The 17,225-nt window shown below is 45.6% G+C and overlaps 1 protein-coding gene across 1 annotated transcript in view; it reads left to right on the forward strand.

The window, feature by feature from the left end:
• PKHD1 (PKHD1 ciliary IPT domain containing fibrocystin/polyductin) overlaps nt 1-17,225 on the forward strand; it is a 1,769,028-nt gene that overhangs the window by 1,660,861 nt on the left and 90,942 nt on the right. Inside the window, exon 58 of the mRNA XM_078647366.1 lies at nt 10,002-10,115. Within this exon, the coding sequence (XP_078503492.1) occupies nt 10,002-10,115 (114 nt within the window). The remainder of the gene's footprint in view (nt 1-10,001; nt 10,116-17,225) is intronic.

Below are 17,225 nucleotides of genomic sequence, written 5' to 3' on the forward strand. Positions count from 1 at the left end.
CTGTGAGGGAATGTGTGTGTGTGACTGAGGCGTCGACCCAACTGGTCGAAGGACCGAGAATGCGAGAAGTGCGACAAAATGGTACCTCCTTTCTTCTTTCCTTTTTCTCAAGGCACGTCCCCTCTACCCTGTCTAATGCTCAAACTGCATGATTACAAGATTCTAACGCAGACCCGTGAATGCCCTTTACTGTGTAATGCACTAAATAGCCTTTCTTGAATACACCGCCACCCTCTCTGTCGCACGTATACTATTTAGCCTGCCGTTGCACTCTCTCTCTCTCTCTCTCTCTCTCTCTCTCTCTCTCTCTCTCTCTCTCTCTCTCTCTCTCTCTCTCTCTCTCTCTCTCTCCCTCTCTCCCTCTATTTTTGCACTCCCACTCTTCCGAGTGATTAGCCCCGAAATTGGCAGATTGCCACCCCTAGCACACCACCTAATTGGCTTCAAATACCGTCAGTATTTGCACAAAAACTTGTCTTTAATACAATCACCCTGAGGCCGCGTCATTACCTCTCCTTTTCCGCTAGAAGTCAATGAACCGAGGTTGGGCCGTAAGGGAAAGGACAGGTAAGACGACAGAGGTTCCCTAATCTGGCCCGAAATAAGGGAACTACATGTCGACGGCTCCTATGGTATAAAACAAGGACCTCAGAATACGCGACCCTCCCCTCCCCGAATTGTCGCAATACCCAAACCAGAAAAAAAGATCACCCCTGTTACCCCCCTGTATCAGCCGCCCAAAAACTGGAATTATGAAACTACCCCTCATTTCCGGTTGTGAGAGATGGGTCGATTTATGCCCTTACCACAAGTTTCCTATGTCCCTGGTTGTTCCCCATAAAACCCCTGTCCCTCCTAATTAAGTAATCGGGCTGTAAAAGGTTACGTAGGATCCAGAGTGATGTTTTACAAGGTTAACAGACTAGTCCAAGGTAAAGAAATCATCGAAATGAACCCCGTAGTAGTTGAAAGGCAGGATGCATCGATAGAAAGGAAATGTTTAGCCATGTTCGTCTCTCAGCAAAATACCTGTGTAGTACTATGTTGACGACTCACAGTACCCTTTGTAAATGTAAAACTCTAGAGAACGGCATATCTTTGCCAGGTTCGTCTCACGAAGGTGGGTCACTATCAGATGAACTGTCGTGACTGTAATAAATAATTGTAAAGGAAAGTCATAGTAAATCCAACAGGCCCGTCACCGGTCATTCATATGCCAGTTGTGAACACTAATATAACGGGCATTTTTCATTCTTTGCCTGGAGCTGGGAGAGAAATAGACTTTTTGATTATCTTCATCTGCAAATTCTCTAAAGACTGTCTTTTCAAACTTGTTTAAGGGTACTGCTGTTGGAGGAGAGAAGGACCGGATGTGGGAGCACGAGGCCTGACTACAGACTAAGGAACACCTGCGACATTAGCCAAGGCGAGACCACGACAGAAAAGAGCTGCAGGACGAGGCACTGTTTTCGACAAACATGAGAAGAAAGGGTCGACCTGATGCCCCTGCTCGATGTCCAGTGTCTGTCGACAAGTCCCCGCTCTCTGAATTCGGTCACACGCCCGCCTATTTGAAGTCTCTCGTTCCCCTAGTTTGTTCCTAATTTGGCCTTGCTCCATCCCCCTTTTCCTCTGACCTACCCTATGGACTGTTTTGTACGCTCTTCTTCCATCTGAACTTTCTGACAAACACCTCAAAGGACACAGGGCGAAAAGGACCTTTTCGACCAGAAACGCGAGGAAAGGGTCGTGCCCTGCAACACAGAACTTAGAACAGAGCTGGACTTGTAGCTCCACCGCCGGTGCTCAACAGCGCCAACGAAAGGCAACAAAGAATGATGAGAACTCGTTAAACTTCGAACATTTGACGTCCCCAATCGCCGTTTCTGCTAGACCTCATTTCTCTCCCAGCCGCCATCGTATTGATCATGCTCCAATCCGAACCTGATATATATGTAATAACCTGCCAGTATGAAATATGCTTGCTGCTCTCGCTACAGAATCGTTTTTGTATTGCATTCCTATGACTTTCCTGCTAAACAAATTGATCAAAGTTTATCAAATAGGCCCACCTCCTAAAAACTAGAAATGTTAAAATGTATTGTTTACAACTCTTTTCCTCTAGGGTTCCTACCGTTTTCTTTCTCATGCCCACCACAATAGAACCGAGTAGAAAATGAACCAGCAAGATGTCTTGAATATGTTAAAGGGAGGACTGTTGAAAATTAGTACGTTTTGGTGAACATTATCTGCGCCATCTTGCCTCTTCCCCTGATGCCACACTTTTTGTCGTGCGCGCCCGCCATTTTTTTAAGATGCCCCGATCAGAGCGAACCCTTTTGCATGCTGCTGGCCCCTGACATAGCCCTTCGCCTTCACTAAGCCTGCACGCTGACCACCCCCTGCTTGCACCTGCCTTGAGTCATAAACCCCTCTTCGGCGCTGCTCTGCCCCAGGCCCTCATCCTGTTCCCAGCGCGACACCTCCCTGCTTCCCTTTCATGATCTCCGGCCCTTAGATGCAAACCCCCTTTTTCCCTGTGTGCCCGTTTTGTCTTCCCCGTTCCCAGGCCGACACCCAGCTCTGCCGATACCATTCCTTGCCCCTCCCCGTACAATAGAAAGCTTCCCCCATCAAAGGATCCCCGGGTTGATCAAAGCCCCCACTCCATGAGATCCGATCAAACCCCCCACATTCCGTGAATCGGCGGAATATCCAGCTGCGTGATACTCATCACCTGTTGTGACTAGGGTGGGGACTTCAACTGTAAATATGTGTGGGAACGGGCCCAAAGGGGGATCTGAGGATGTCTTTCTGTACATCAAAGTATCGACGAGAATATGTTACATGCAATAAAAAGATAAACTTGTGTATAAGAGGCCAGGCCTCAGGGATGCAGTTAGAGCACCTCAGAACGATACCTTCTGTCCGTTTCGTTGTGTTCTCCTCCGGAGAGAATAAAAACCTTGTTTCCTGCTTTCCAGTCTCCAGCGCCTGCCTCTTCATTGATTAAATAACTAGAGGGTCACAGAGGCAATACCGCCGGGCAAATATCGATTGCCCCCGACCCGCCTCAGGTTTTTACACATATCTAAACAGTCATCCATGGCGGGTTTTCCAGAGTCCATCAAGGATTTATAGAAGGTTTCCCCGTCTATTTTGGACCACCTTAATCTCCTTCCCTGGTCTGTTACCTTCTCTGTGATTGTGCCATGGTATCTGCTTCTTGAACCCGCCAGATGCAGCAACCCCAATACAAGGGGATTGTGGTCACTAAAAGTGCTCCATTCTATCCCTACGCTGATGACTCTACTTATTAGAAGTCTAGAAACTAAAATGTAGTCAATAAAAGAGGAGCATCCTCTACCCTTAAATGTTGGAGGTAAACTACCATCCCTCTGCACACCCATCATATTAATAGTGTGCTCTAGATCGTGGTTGAGAAGAGTTTACTAAAAGCTAGACCCTCCGGCGTGTGCGAGAAATGCGGCCCTTTCTCTACGGGGCAATGAGACCACTCTGCATCTATTGGCACCAATGCCGAACATAGGTGACAGTTGAAGTCTCCCATGACCAGTAGAGCAGGTACCTGTCTCGCTTTCCTAGTCATGATTTCCTGACCCAATCTGTCATCTAGTTCTCCTACAAATGAAGTATGGTCTCCCCCTACCCTGTTGTTATAAATATTGAAAACAGTTAGTCTTAGCCCCTTCCCATTAAACCGTACTGCTTGTATAGCGTGTGAATTCCAGTCCGTAATGGACCAGCTGCCCGGAAGGTTTAAATCCACATATATAGATAGTCCTCCCATGGCTCTCCCCGATCTCGTTTTTTGTGCCGGGACGAAAAAACATTTGTACCCCTGGATGTGGAAGTTGCTGTTTTCAAGGGCCCATGTCTCCTGGAGGCTAATTATGTAAAAGTTGCTAATATAGTTGCGCCACTCTTTGTTATTAAATTTGGCTGCCAAACCTGCTATATTCCAGGAAATGGCTCTCATTACGTCATGAACATGCTTTGTTCCCCCATTAAGCCCAAATCGTTCCACAGTCTCCACCTGGCCAGGTTCCAACCCATTTCCTCCCAATATAGGTTCAGTATCTATAACCATAATCTCATTTGCCTCAGTCCCCCTAGCCCTACTAGGTGAGATTTGCAGTGCCAGCGGGTTTTGCTGCCCGGATTCCAATATTGAATCCCCTATATTTACAGCACCTGGGCAATCATTTCCCCTTGTGTTGGTATATCTATCCATATGTCAATCAACCCCCTCGAGTCCGTTCAGGCAGCTAAATCGATTAAAGTTATGGAAGGGTGTCACCGGACGATGAAAAACTGGCCGAGCCTTAAAGTCATGGTTTCTACCCCTCCGGTCGACCCTCGTCCAGTTGTCGTGGGCTTGATCGAGATACATAGGGGTTGGAGGGAAGAAAAATGACACTTGTAGAGTCTGGATTGTAGATTCGAGGGATCTGTTCTTCCCATGACATATATGGGTAACAGTCCCAGCGTCTCGAAAACTCACCAGGATGCAATCCCCTATTATAGATTTGTTTGTTTTACCCACCCAAGGTACCCTTCTCACCATAATGATTTCATTGTTAAGGTAGGCCGGAAGGGGTCTGTTCCAATTCAACCACTTGATGACCTTACTTTTCAATGAGCAAAAGTTCTCGCCTTCGCCCACTTCAAGTGGGGGAACACCGGCCATAATTATCGTAAAATCATTTGCCTCTGGAGGGAGATTGGGTCTACGGGGTCTAGAAGCAGGCTTCACTGGGGGTGGGGGAGCAATACTGCCAGAAATTGGCATAGGGGGAGCTAGGCCTACTGGCGAGGGTGGAATATTAGGTTTTTGTGGATGAACTGGGGCTAAATTAGCCATAAGGGGTTGTGGGGGGGGAGCCGCAGTGGTCGCCAAGGGGGATGCCAAACTAACTGGCTTGTTAAGGCAGTTGGGAGGGACAATGGGAGGGGGATTAGTCTTGAAAGATCTACCCTGGTGGCTAACCGAAGATTAGCACAGAAATTAGATTAGCACAGAATTAGTCATGGCCTCGGTCGCCGATGAGTTGAGAGTCAGGGCAGATAACAAACAGCCTTGTGCCTTGATTCTATTAGACTTATCGGCGGCTTTCGACACGGTCAGCCACACCATCTTGCTGGACCGTGTCGCAAAATTGGGGATCACAGGCCAGGTGCTAAAGTGGCTAGAATCCTTCCTGTCAGGTCGAACCCAGAGAGTGCAGCTAGGAGACCAACTGTCTGAGATCCGCGACGTGACCTGGGGGGTGCCCCAGGGGTCGGCGTTATCCCCCCTGCTTTTTAATATCTATCTACAACCACTGGTGGAGGAGCTTATGCGTATGAACTGCGAAATCTTTAATTACGCAGATGATACTCAGCTCTTAGTCCGGCTGGACAACACCAAAGAGGCCCAGGATTCAGTGAGGAATCTGCTCTCATTCACAGTCAACTGGATGACTAACAATCTGTTGAAAGTGAATGCTGATAAGACGGAGGTGCTGGTGATTAGCAACAAAGAGGATCCCTGGAGTGACCTGTACTGGCCCCCCGAGCTAGGAACCACTCCGTCTCCTGGCTCTGTGGTAAAAAGCTTGGGGTTAAGGATCGATGCAGACCTCTCAATGGCCCCGCAAGTTTCTGCTGTGGCAGGATCTTGCATAGGTGTGTTGAGGCAATTGCGAAAGCTAGTCCCCATCTTATCTGCCTCCACCCTGCAATCGATCGTATCCGCCACAGTCATTTCGAGACTTGATTATGGGAATGCCTTATACCTAGGCCTACCACAGAAGCTGTTGAGGAAGCTGCAGGTAATTACAAACGATGCGGCCAGGCTGATCCATTCTTTGCCTAGAAACGCGCATGTAACCCCACTGCTTCAGAAGCTGCACTGGCTCCCAGTGAAATTCCGAGTGCAGTTCAAATGTCTCTGTATGGCCCATAAGGCACTCTTTGGGAAAGCCCCAGAGTACATTAAGCAACGTCTAAAGAGGTACACCCCGGGGAGGCTACTGTGCTCAGGAACAACCTCCAACCTGTTTCAACCTAGGTTCAAATTAAAGACCAAAGGAGGCAGGGCCCTGTCCGTGCTCCTTCCACAACTGTGGAACGAGCTCCCACCTACCTTGAAAGCGGAATCGCAACTTCTACCTTTCAGAAAGAAACTAAAAACTTATCTTTTCAGAAAGACTTTCATGACATCATAGGAGGTGAAACAACTGAGGTTCTAGGGTCATCAGTGTGTTATGTTCTTTCTGGTTAAGCGCTTAGAGACCGGCGGTGATAGGCGCTATACAAGCAATCCCTAACATAACATTTCATACTACTTAATGTAGCCTCCAGGATAGTGAGTCTAATCTCAACCTTTTTAATGCTCTCACTAATCGGCAATAACAGTGACCTAAGCAAAAATTCCAAATTTCCTAGCGGGACAACAGAAAGAGGAACATTGGTAACGTTATTTACCGTGGCATCAGCCAAATCGGTTGTAATAGTAGCCTTTTCGGGCGGTGTTATATGTACATCTTCCAATAACCTCTCAGTAGTTGGGGGGGTTTTAGAGTTCTCCCAAAATCAGAGTGAGGAATTTTTGTTTTAGTTTTTCCTTGGCCACCCCTCGACTTCCTCCTGCGTTTATTAGGTGGGGGGCCGTGTACCCCTTGCACAAGAGTTGGCTTAGGTTTGGCTTTCCTAACTTTAATGGCAGGTGGGGGCTGTGTAATTAGATCAACAGTCACACAACTTGGACTAATAGGGGAGGTAACGTTAGTGGTCGGTTCAATGGGGTTATTGGTACAATCCCTCAGCAGAAGGGGGACGTCGTCCAATAAGGATGGCTCCCCGCTAAGTGATATAAAGTTATCTCCAAGGGGCCTATTTTTCAGGTTTTCAATAGAACGTCTGCGCTCCGCCCTGAGCTTGGTCAAAGTGGTTTCCTTATCCCCATCTCCCACAGCCCGAGGGAAATAATTATCTAAAGTCCCATTTTTGACTCCCCCCAGCTTCACAGGGGTGCCCTCCGCGGCCGGGGAAGGCATAACAAGAAGCTATGAGTACAAGGCTTAGAAGAAGAAAGTAAAAAAGGCAAATAATAGTCCAGTGTGCAGACAATAGACTGAAGAGAGTAGGCCCGGCCCGGCCTTGTCCGGCCTATGAGGGCCTTAGAGGGCCCGCCCTTTGCCCGGGCTTAGCCCCGGGCGCTCACGCGCGCTCACGCGCAGCGTGTGCACGGCCTTCTAAAGTAACCTATGCAGAATGTAATTGGCGGGTAGGCGGGGCCGGCAGGGAGAGGAGCCCAGGTGGAGCAAATCAGGCACGCAGGTACTCCTGGTCCGTGGAGTCCCTGGCTTCAACTCGCAGCCCTGCCGGTATCCGCCGTCAGCCAGGAGCAACAGAGAGCCCCACTCCAGCTGCAGCAGCTCCTGCGGTAAAACCGCGCTGCGGGACCCGCGACGCGGGTCCGGCGAGTTGCTGCGGTGGTCCTGCAAAGTTCCCAGGAGTCAAGGCGCCAGAACGAGGTCAGCAACAAGATATTTTTAGGAACTGGCAAAGTGTTGTTTAGGCGATCCCAACGCCTGTGGCCAAGCGTTCCCTTTTACCTCCGTAAGCGGGTGGGTGGTGCCGGCAGGGAGAGGAGCCCAGGTGTAGCAAATCAGGCACGCAGGGACTCCTGGTCCGTGGAGTCCCTGGCTTCAACTCGCAGCCCTGCCGGTATCCGCCGTCAGCCAGGAGCAACAGAGAGCCCCACTCCAGCTGCAGCAGCTCCTGCGGTAAAACCGCGCTGCGGGACCCGCGACGCGGGTCCGGCGAGTTGCTGCGGTGGTCCTGCAAAGTTCCCAGGAGTCAAGGCGCCAGAACGAGGTCAGCAACAAGATATTTTTAGGAACTGGCAAAGTGTTGTTTAGGCGATCCCCTCATTCTATGAATATATAATTTCCACTGTCTTCACCTATTTTCTATTGGATAGTTGCAGAAAAGGTTGTAATGTTTGAAAGATTTTAATATGATTATTTTAATTCTACCCTTCTATATTTGTATTGAAAAGACATGCAAAATCTTTGACTTTGGTTTAAAATAGACCATAGAGTACTATATAGTGGGTCAGCTCACACTAATAAATGGTGTGTTTCAAAGCTGCCCATGTTGTTTTCTTTTTTCTTTATTCAAATGAAGGTATTTTTCCTTAATAATAGCGTGCATTGATATGAGGACACTATAAACCTTGATAGGTCTGCACACTGCCACCCACTGCAAAAACAGAAGTGGCAATAACTCAGCTTGTGTGCTAACAAAAAGCAGAAACAAGGCCAAGCCTTGTTGTGTTTCAGGTGACATTAGAGTGGATTCTAACAAACAGTACTAGTAGAGGAGTAATGATCTTAAATTCCTCAGAATCAACATAACTTTGGCTAATGTCAACAAGTCAATCAAGCTTTCTTGTTAGCAACCAGGATGAAACTTGGCTCTAAATGCTCAAAAAGATGGTTTTTTTAATAGAGTTTTATTTAGCGCAACCTAGACCCGAATCGGGTATCAGAGCGCTTTACGTGAGCACCAGTTTAGTTACAGAAGGACACATTCATTTTTTTGTTAGGCACGGGGAGATAAAGTGATTTACCCAGAATCACAGGATGATGAGCATCGTTGTAGAGACTCAAACCCTGTTCCCCAGCTTCGGGGCCGACCACTCTAGCTGCAAGGCTACCTCTTTGCCCCTGATGTTGGTTTCTTTCATTTCAAGGGAGTGATCATGGGGCTGGCCAAAGAGAAATGAGAAAATGGCCTTCCTCCAAGACCTTCTTTAAGTCATTAGGAGAGAAATATTTGCATTACAATATGAAACTCTAGATCTTGTGAGAAGTTTTAAGAGATGTAAATATCTGGACAGTCATGAACATTGCAATAGCCCCAGAAATTATTTAGGTAGAACAAGTCCCCAGCGCCTTGAGAACCTCATGGGTGAGTAGTCGCGCTCCATGAGAATACTGATTGATTGAAGTCAAAATTATGGCATGATGTACACTTGAGTTTTACTCCGCTGTGAAAGATCTTTAGATTTCACATATTTAGCAATTGATGACTCATTTGATTTATTTGGGAGGCAGTATACGAATGTTATTTATATTCAATTGTTGACTTCTGTGTGCAATTATAACTTTTAAATACATAATACCGATGAATAACAACGTATGATAATATTTGAGTGCAGAGCCAATTTTGTTCTTTGTGTTTTGTCTTTTCCCAATTAGTGGGGAAGTAGGAAGGTCAGGTTCCGGGCTCACTACACCATGCCTTTGTTTTATTTGCCATATACTAAACTGACTGGTGCAGGTTTCTAGTGCCTTGACCTTTCGCCACTTCTTTATATTTGATGGGGATATCAATTAAAAAACAAAAGCAGCCCACAGCAAATTCAATTAAGTCAAATGCATGTCACACAATGGACGTTCCCTCACTTTTCATACCACTTCTTTTATGTGCAATCCAATGTGACAGAAACAAGTATGTGCTTTGGTATCACACAGTCTCAGCCTGCACATTGTTGAAGCAGACTTCCAGTGCCATCTCACCCCTGCTGTCATGTGAGATTTCACTGCCAATGTGTCTCACCGTAACTTTGCAAGACATTGCTATAGGCTCAGTGGATTAAAGGGATCTCCAAGCCCTTTCTGCGCACACTCAATGGTTGCACGACCACCTCATAAACATGAACTCAGTATTAACCACTTTTAACATGTCTTTCCACTGTTTTGAATGGATATTGGGATGCTGGTTACAAGTGTTTGCTGCAGCCGGGTTGGGTACAATCCTATCTATGGCAATGAAAGGCATTTATAAGACATGAGCTGCTTCTACATCTGCAAGAGTAAATCAGCGCTTAAAAAACGGACATTTGGGCATTTTAATAATGTAGGGCTTATTTTAAGAAACCCAACAAGAAACTTAAAAATTGTTGGAATTTTTGTCTTTTTACTCAGGTACTAGTGAACATCCTCTAGAAAGAGAACACAAAGTGAGCATCTTTCTTCGAGCATCTGAGGGCATCTCTTGTCATCGCCTGGATGGAATCAACGTAGACCCTGGAACTATAGGTAATAGTAGGCTGTGGATACTTCTGTGGCATGCTTCTTCCACTGGGTTGGCCTGCTGGGCCAGTAAAGGAACTGACCGCAAGTGGACAAATTAAGGTCTTTACTCTCAGCTTAGCAGCGGCTCATCTACTGAAATGTATACTGTGATTTTATGCAAGCAATAATTTCAAGAAACATGGTAGGGCACTACTTTTCAGAGATTGCTAAAACTGTTTATGTTAGGGTACAGTAGTTTGATTTTATGACTAACAAACCATTAAATGATTTTAAATACCCTTATTATGGAGTTACTACATAAATCTTGAATTTTAATGCTCAACAATGTCGTTCATTTCTGCACCAATCTACTTTGCTTCGAAATAATTGTACACATTATCTCATAGTTTAGGTATGTTCAGCCAGAAGATAAAATGTTTAGGGCAATTTTTAAGAAGTTGTCTTGTGGATATATTATCCTTGTTTTACGAAAGGGTGCTGTAACCTCACTTATTCTAAGCCACAAGTATCGTGTGATTTGAATCACTGATAGTGATTGTTTTTCTCACTTTTCATTTGAGTGCTCTGTGATGCAAACGTTTCATTGAAATTGAACTTGTTCTAATTGGTATCACAAACTGAAAACATATATATTTAGCTACCTCCAGAGATCATAAATATCCCCAGTTCCATCTCTGAATGAGCGCATGTGTTCTTAGTGCTAGAATCATTATGTTATGACTTCCATTCTCCCTCAACTTCACCATTGGCAACAATAAGTGCCATACAAATAATGAAAAAACATCATGGGCCTGATTACGACCTTGGCGGACAGGTTTACTCGTGAAGGATATCCCGTACACCGTATTACAATTCTATTATAGCAAATAGAACGTGTATTACAGCAGACAGGAAATCAGTCACCAGTGGCGGATGGTGGCTTTTGAAAACAGTGACAAATGCAAAAACAACAGTTGATGGAGAGAATGCAGAACAATGTCATACATTCACCCCAGTACATCGATCTGGGCTTAAATCCATCGTTTTTTTTGCTCACCACCCCACCCCAATTCAAACATGGCCATATGCAAATCAGCCTTGACCCTGTGCCTCGTGGGAACAGTCCAGCCCGAACTGCCAAGCCATGTCTTCGTTGGACCGGAATCAAGCATCCTAGGACCTGTTTCTGGCTGTTTTGAAAACAGTGAGGCATGCATACTGTACTTACTGGTGAATGCTTAACTTAATATAATAAAACTAATCATCTTACCTCAACATCTTCATTACACCACCTTGTCGACAATTAAAAAAAATCCATCCAAGGCCAATATAGTGCCATCCTGCATAGGCAGTCCAGTGGCCTTATATCTCCAGTTAGTCATCTATAAGCAGCACACTATCATGACCCCATCCAGAAGTGGTACCATTTCTATTAACACCTTCACCTGCGCTCCATAAAAAACTGTTACTGTAACCTTTATGGCATCGCATTCGACAACAAGTTGAGCAACTTACCTTTACTGAAGGATACATTCTCAGACACCACTGTGGGTCCAACGAGGGAAGATACTCCTGAAAGTTTTCCACAAACTGGGCAGACATGGTTTTCTAATCTGAATTGCTTACCTTGATTTTCCTCTTTATATCAGAGAACCTTTTCAGTACCCGCTGCTTGAAAGTGTTGAAAGGCAGAATGCCGAAAACTAAGCACCATGCTTCATAGACAATGCAAGCACTGTTCTCATGCTGTTTATAATAGTAAGCAGCATAAGAGCAGTGCGAGGATTGGCTGCAACAGGAGAACCCAGCACTCCATCTCAGACTGATGGGTTTCTGACTATATTGCCCTGGCCTACTGACAGCACCTGTTCAGGAAGCCTGAACTGCGCATGTCAGGCTGGCCACAAGCAAAATACCGGCCAAGCTGACATGCGCAGTTCAGTTAGAGAGCCCCAGCTGTTCACCTCAATAACATGCCTATGAATCTGCAGCTCTGTGGTGGCCCCGCCCTTTAAAGGATGAATAAATGAATGCGGTGCTCTGTATGGTATGGGGGGGAAATAATGGACTTGGGAAAATAAAGGGTGTGTGACTAAGTAATAGCTCGCAGGCACTCCTATGCTTTAATGGAGCAACCCCCCCACTGTCCATCGCATTTGTGATGAGTAACCCCAGCGTCTTGAGACCCTCACGGGTGAGTAACACGCTCTATAAAACCCTGATTGACTGATTGAACCCTGTCCGCCAAGATCGTAATCAAGGCCCAATGTCGTTAATCAACAATGGCTATTTTAGTTTTAGTTATATAAACTTAAACTTCACAACTTTTTGAAGGTTTTTTTAATAAATGAAGTTGGTAATGTTGGGTAAGAAGTTCTACAAAAGTATTTTTGGGGGGTGAAAAGTCTAGCTAAAGTCACAAGTTCTGACACAAGAAGAGAATGTGAAAAAGTAACCTCCAAAACATTCTTTATGAGACATCATGTCACCATGTATTGTTTTTGAAGATACCAATCTCGCGAAGTTGCCAAGATCATCACCTACACATTGTCCCTGAAGTTATAACTATTTTTTAAATGAGTGGAGGAAAATACTTTAAAATAAATATCAGTATTTTTTCTCTCGTGTTTGACCTATTTGTGTCTAATGTCTTGAAATATTTAGTGAGGTAGAGTACTGCATTTAGTAAAGAGTGAAACTAAAATAAAACAGAACATATACATGGACCTCAGAGTTGTTAGGCATCCAGTATTTAAAAGGTCGAGCCAGTTTTTAGATAGAATGGTGAGTAAAATGATAATCTTCATTACAACTGCACCTAATTATCTCTTTATTGAGATAAATAAAAGTCTTTCATCATTCTGCTGTTACTTGATGTAGTGGAGAAGTGTGGCTCAATGGTTAGAGCGGCAGACCCTGATGCAGAGGTCTAGCCCGGGACCAGGGTTCAATTCCCTGCCTCGGCGGGTCTTGGGCTCAAAAAATTCCATGGACCTGATAATTCTCACCTCGGTGCCTATTCCAATCATGGAGTCCCACTCTGCAACTCTGGACAATAGCTTGCTTAATCTCCACAACGCTAAGGATGCCTGGCCTCCACCTTGGGGGTGCCTAGGAGTGGACACCTCTCAGGGAAAGCCAGGATGGGTTCCACAGTGGTATTCGTACAAGCGCCTTGAGACCCTTGCGGGTGAGTAGTGCACTATACAAGTATCAATTTACATTTACATTTAGGAAATTGGGTTAATGGATGAGAGGGGGGGTAAAACCCTGCTCAAGCAGCTAGCACAGTCCTTGTCAGGGTGAAGTCAAGCAAACCCCAAATTAACCTGTGCTCAATCCGTCTGGTCATTTGGCACAGAGCAGTCAGGCTTAATTTAGAGGTAATGTGTAAAGTATTTATACAGCACTTCAAACAGCAATAAGGGAATAAGGGGAAAACACACCACAAGAGCAATCCCACCCCATTTTAGCAAAATAGAGTACATTTTAAGAAATAACAGACCAAAATGTCAAAAATCTAATCAGTAGAACCATTTTGGAAAAATAGAGTATGTTTTAAGATATAACAAGATCAAAATGACAAAAGTCCAATCAGTAGAAATGTTAAAGATGTGAGTGAATATAGAGCCAAAAATGCAGCAAGTGCAAACTGTGGACATCTGGGCGCTGTAGAACCAGACAAAGTCACAAGTTGAAACTGGTCTTTATGGAGCGTGGAGCGGTTACTGGGACCCACTTTGGTCCGCTGAACACAGTACCCCAATCCTGGTTGCGAAGAGATGCAGAGTCCCTCATACAGGATGCATTGCGCAGCAGAGGTGATTCAGCGTCTGGGTGAGGTAATGCAGAGTGCAGCGGCCCTTACACGGAAATGCATCATGCAGCAGTGGGTGATAGAGTGTCTTTGTGTGGAGATTAGGGGTATGTGAGTTTCACTCTACAGAATTCCGCGGAGTTAGAGAAACACTAAATGAGATTCCATGAAAATTTGCAGCTCATGCAGCGCGCACTGCAATTTAGTGGCAGTAGCACGAGCAGTGCTGAAAATCAGCACAAATGGCACAATGCTTTTCGGAAGAGCAAGCGGCCATTGTAGTTGATTTTGCTGCCTTAGCGGGGATAATGAGGACCATTTCCCCTCTGGAGATAAATCTATCTGGAACAGGGCCTCTTGGACAGCTTTGCAAGGAACAATGCCCTGTCTTCTACTAATCGCACAAAATATTGGTGCATTAAATAAAAACATTTCTCTTATCTTCAAAGGATGGCCTCCATGTATTAAGGCAGTTGCAAAGAGTCCGATTTGCAAAATGGACGTTTGGTATGTAATAATCCCAAATTGCTGAATTGCAATTTAGGTTTGTGACTACATACCAAATCACTATTTGGTGGGTGCGTGTTTAAGACGTCCTTTCCAAATAGTGTTTTAAATTTACTTGAGTGGCAGCAAATCTACACGAACAGCAGCCCTCTGACCTAGAACGCTCGCGAACGCCAGTGACTGCCCATGTTACAAAATTATGCTAGGAGAGGCCACACCTTGCTCACGCTCTCCAGATCACATATTCTGAAGCCTCACGGGAAAAAAAATCCACCACACGGCAACTGGTGAAAGTTTGCTGGTACTCCATGTTAAAGAGTAACGCAGAGTGGCCCATATTATGCCAATTTTGCAGGTGGAAAGGAACATTCCACCCACCCCTAGTGGTGATGCGTTCTGCATCCGTGGTTCCAGTGGGATGCTATAGGCAAAGGAGAGTCCTTGCATCAGAGAAGTCCATGCAGCAGAGGCAATGCATCAGTTCTGCTGGCTGCATAGCTGGGCCGACTGAGCACCTTTAGGCCCACTTTCAAGGGTCCAGGATTGGTGTGGTACCACTTGGCAGGGTAGGACTCACAGTTGCAGAGTCCAGGTGCTGGTTAAAAGAGACTAGCCCTTAGAGTCGCTTTATTGGTCCTGGGTATAAGTTGCAGGTCCAGTCTTTCTCACCACAGTGACAAGTCAAGTGTGACTGCTTTGTAACAAACTACCCAAGGGTGAAGCACTGGATAATTAAGTCATTTGTTGTGGTTCACTCCTGTTTGTAGTACAGACACAGTGAATAGTTTGTACTGCTTCCTGACTGGGTCTCGATTCATTTATGTAGTTTGAATTCTACAAAAATCAATTATTCGTTGTATGGACTGCTTAAATTATTCTCACCCAGTGGCAGTCACTCTGACCACAATACAGTCCATTGTCTTTCACCTACTATCTCACTGTAGACAGTAATCTGCCATATGCAAATCAGTCTTGGTCGTGCTCTAACAGGAACAGTCTATCCTACACTGCCAAGCTAGGTCCCCTCCACTCAGTAACCAATCTAAAACCAGTTTCATACTAATTATACATTACGCTTGGGCATATCCATTGTACCTAGGTCATTTACTACATCAAACAACTAAGTAATGGATGATATTTAAAAATAATTTAACCTACCGGTGATCACTCTGGCCGCATTCCAGTCCATTGTTTTTCACCCACTATCCTATTCTAGACACAGTCCATCCATATGTAAATCAAGCTTTGTTCTGCTCCAACAAGAACAGTCATCCCAAAAGTGCCAGGGCAGGTCCCCCCCATGTGGGCGCACAAGCAACCTCAGATCGTTAAGGCCTCATCAATGAGGTATAGCTTGAGCCCTGTAGCACAGTGAACACAAGCTCCACATCTGGGCAAAACCATGACAGTTAGGGTGTTTTATACAACAGACAACACGAGACAGGTGGAATGTTATAGATGCATTCCATTGCTTCCCACCCTTTGCACCACACTAGCTGAGACCTGTCATATGCAAATCAGTATTTGTCCTCCTTCAATAGGAACAGTCGACTCCGCACTGTTAGGCTAGGGCCCCTCCAAATGGGAGCAGGAGCAACCCTAGGCCAGTTTTAGCCAAATTAGGCTTTGAAAGTAAATGTAATATAAATGTAAATGTAAATGTGTTTGTATTTATATAGCGCCTTCTACCCTGAGGTCTCGTAGCGCTGTATTCATAGTGAGGTACAGCTTCAGTTCTCTGGCACAGTAAGCACAGGATCCACAGCTGTGCATACTTGTCACACTTAGGGCATGTACGACAGCATGGATTGATGGAATTAATCTCAGTCATAGTCAATGATGCTAGATGAGCACATTGTTGAGGCAACAATTATTGTGTAATTCTCTCAACTAAAGCCTACTCCAGTTCAGAAGCTGAGCTGGAGATTCCACCTCTCCTCCTCGTAGTCCCTTACATCTGATTTCTTCAGAACCGCCCTTGGAGAGCCAATACCTACAACAGAGCCAAATTGATTTTGCTTGCGGTAAGTCTGTCTGATTTCAAATACTGACCCGACAGGATCATTTCCTGGAAGACTCTTCTGCTGTGCCCGATGATTGATGTTTCCTATACTATCAGTGTCAGGCAGTCACTTCCCTCTGTTTATGTTCCAGTGATTTTCTGTCACTCGATCGACAAGACTGCGCTGATGCTCAGAGTGTACATACAGACTTGTTCCATGCACATGCCCTACTTGCAGCTCTCCACCTGTAATGAAATGTTGGTCACGCCTCATGCAGTCGCCTGCCTCTGCTGTGGAATCACCATTGGTCCTGTTACTCAGCCTCATCCCTGTGCCCAGCACTAGAAGGTCTAGAGTCTTTTAGAGTAGTGTCTGACTTCTAGCTAGATCTCCAATCCTACATCCCAGAGGAGAGCCTGAAGAGTCATTTGCCTCTTCCCCTCCTTGGTACCATAGTCAACGCGGACTGAGGCTCAAAGGCATATTGGGATAACGAGCATCCTATGTGGGTGCAGCACAGCATAGTGCCTCTAACCTGCAAGACACATTCAGGAAACAGCAATCATAAGGGTGACACTAGTATGAGTCTTGAGGGAAAGACTGGAAGCATTCTGGCTGTTTGTCTCTGCATTGTCTCTCCTACGTAGGAGAAGGGGCTTAAAATGGTGACACTGAGGTAACATTTAATTTCACTTTGGATCAATGGACTAGTGGACTAGGTGTCAGTCACAGCCACGGCCGGTGGTAGGTGTAACTGCAGGGCGGTGACGAAGGGAGGGGCAGGGTGGGGGGTTGTAATGTATGGAT

This window comes from Lissotriton helveticus, chromosome 6 (genome assembly GCF_964261635.1).
Source record: "Lissotriton helveticus chromosome 6, aLisHel1.1, whole genome shotgun sequence".
Lineage (NCBI taxonomy): Eukaryota > Metazoa > Chordata > Amphibia > Caudata > Salamandridae > Lissotriton > Lissotriton helveticus.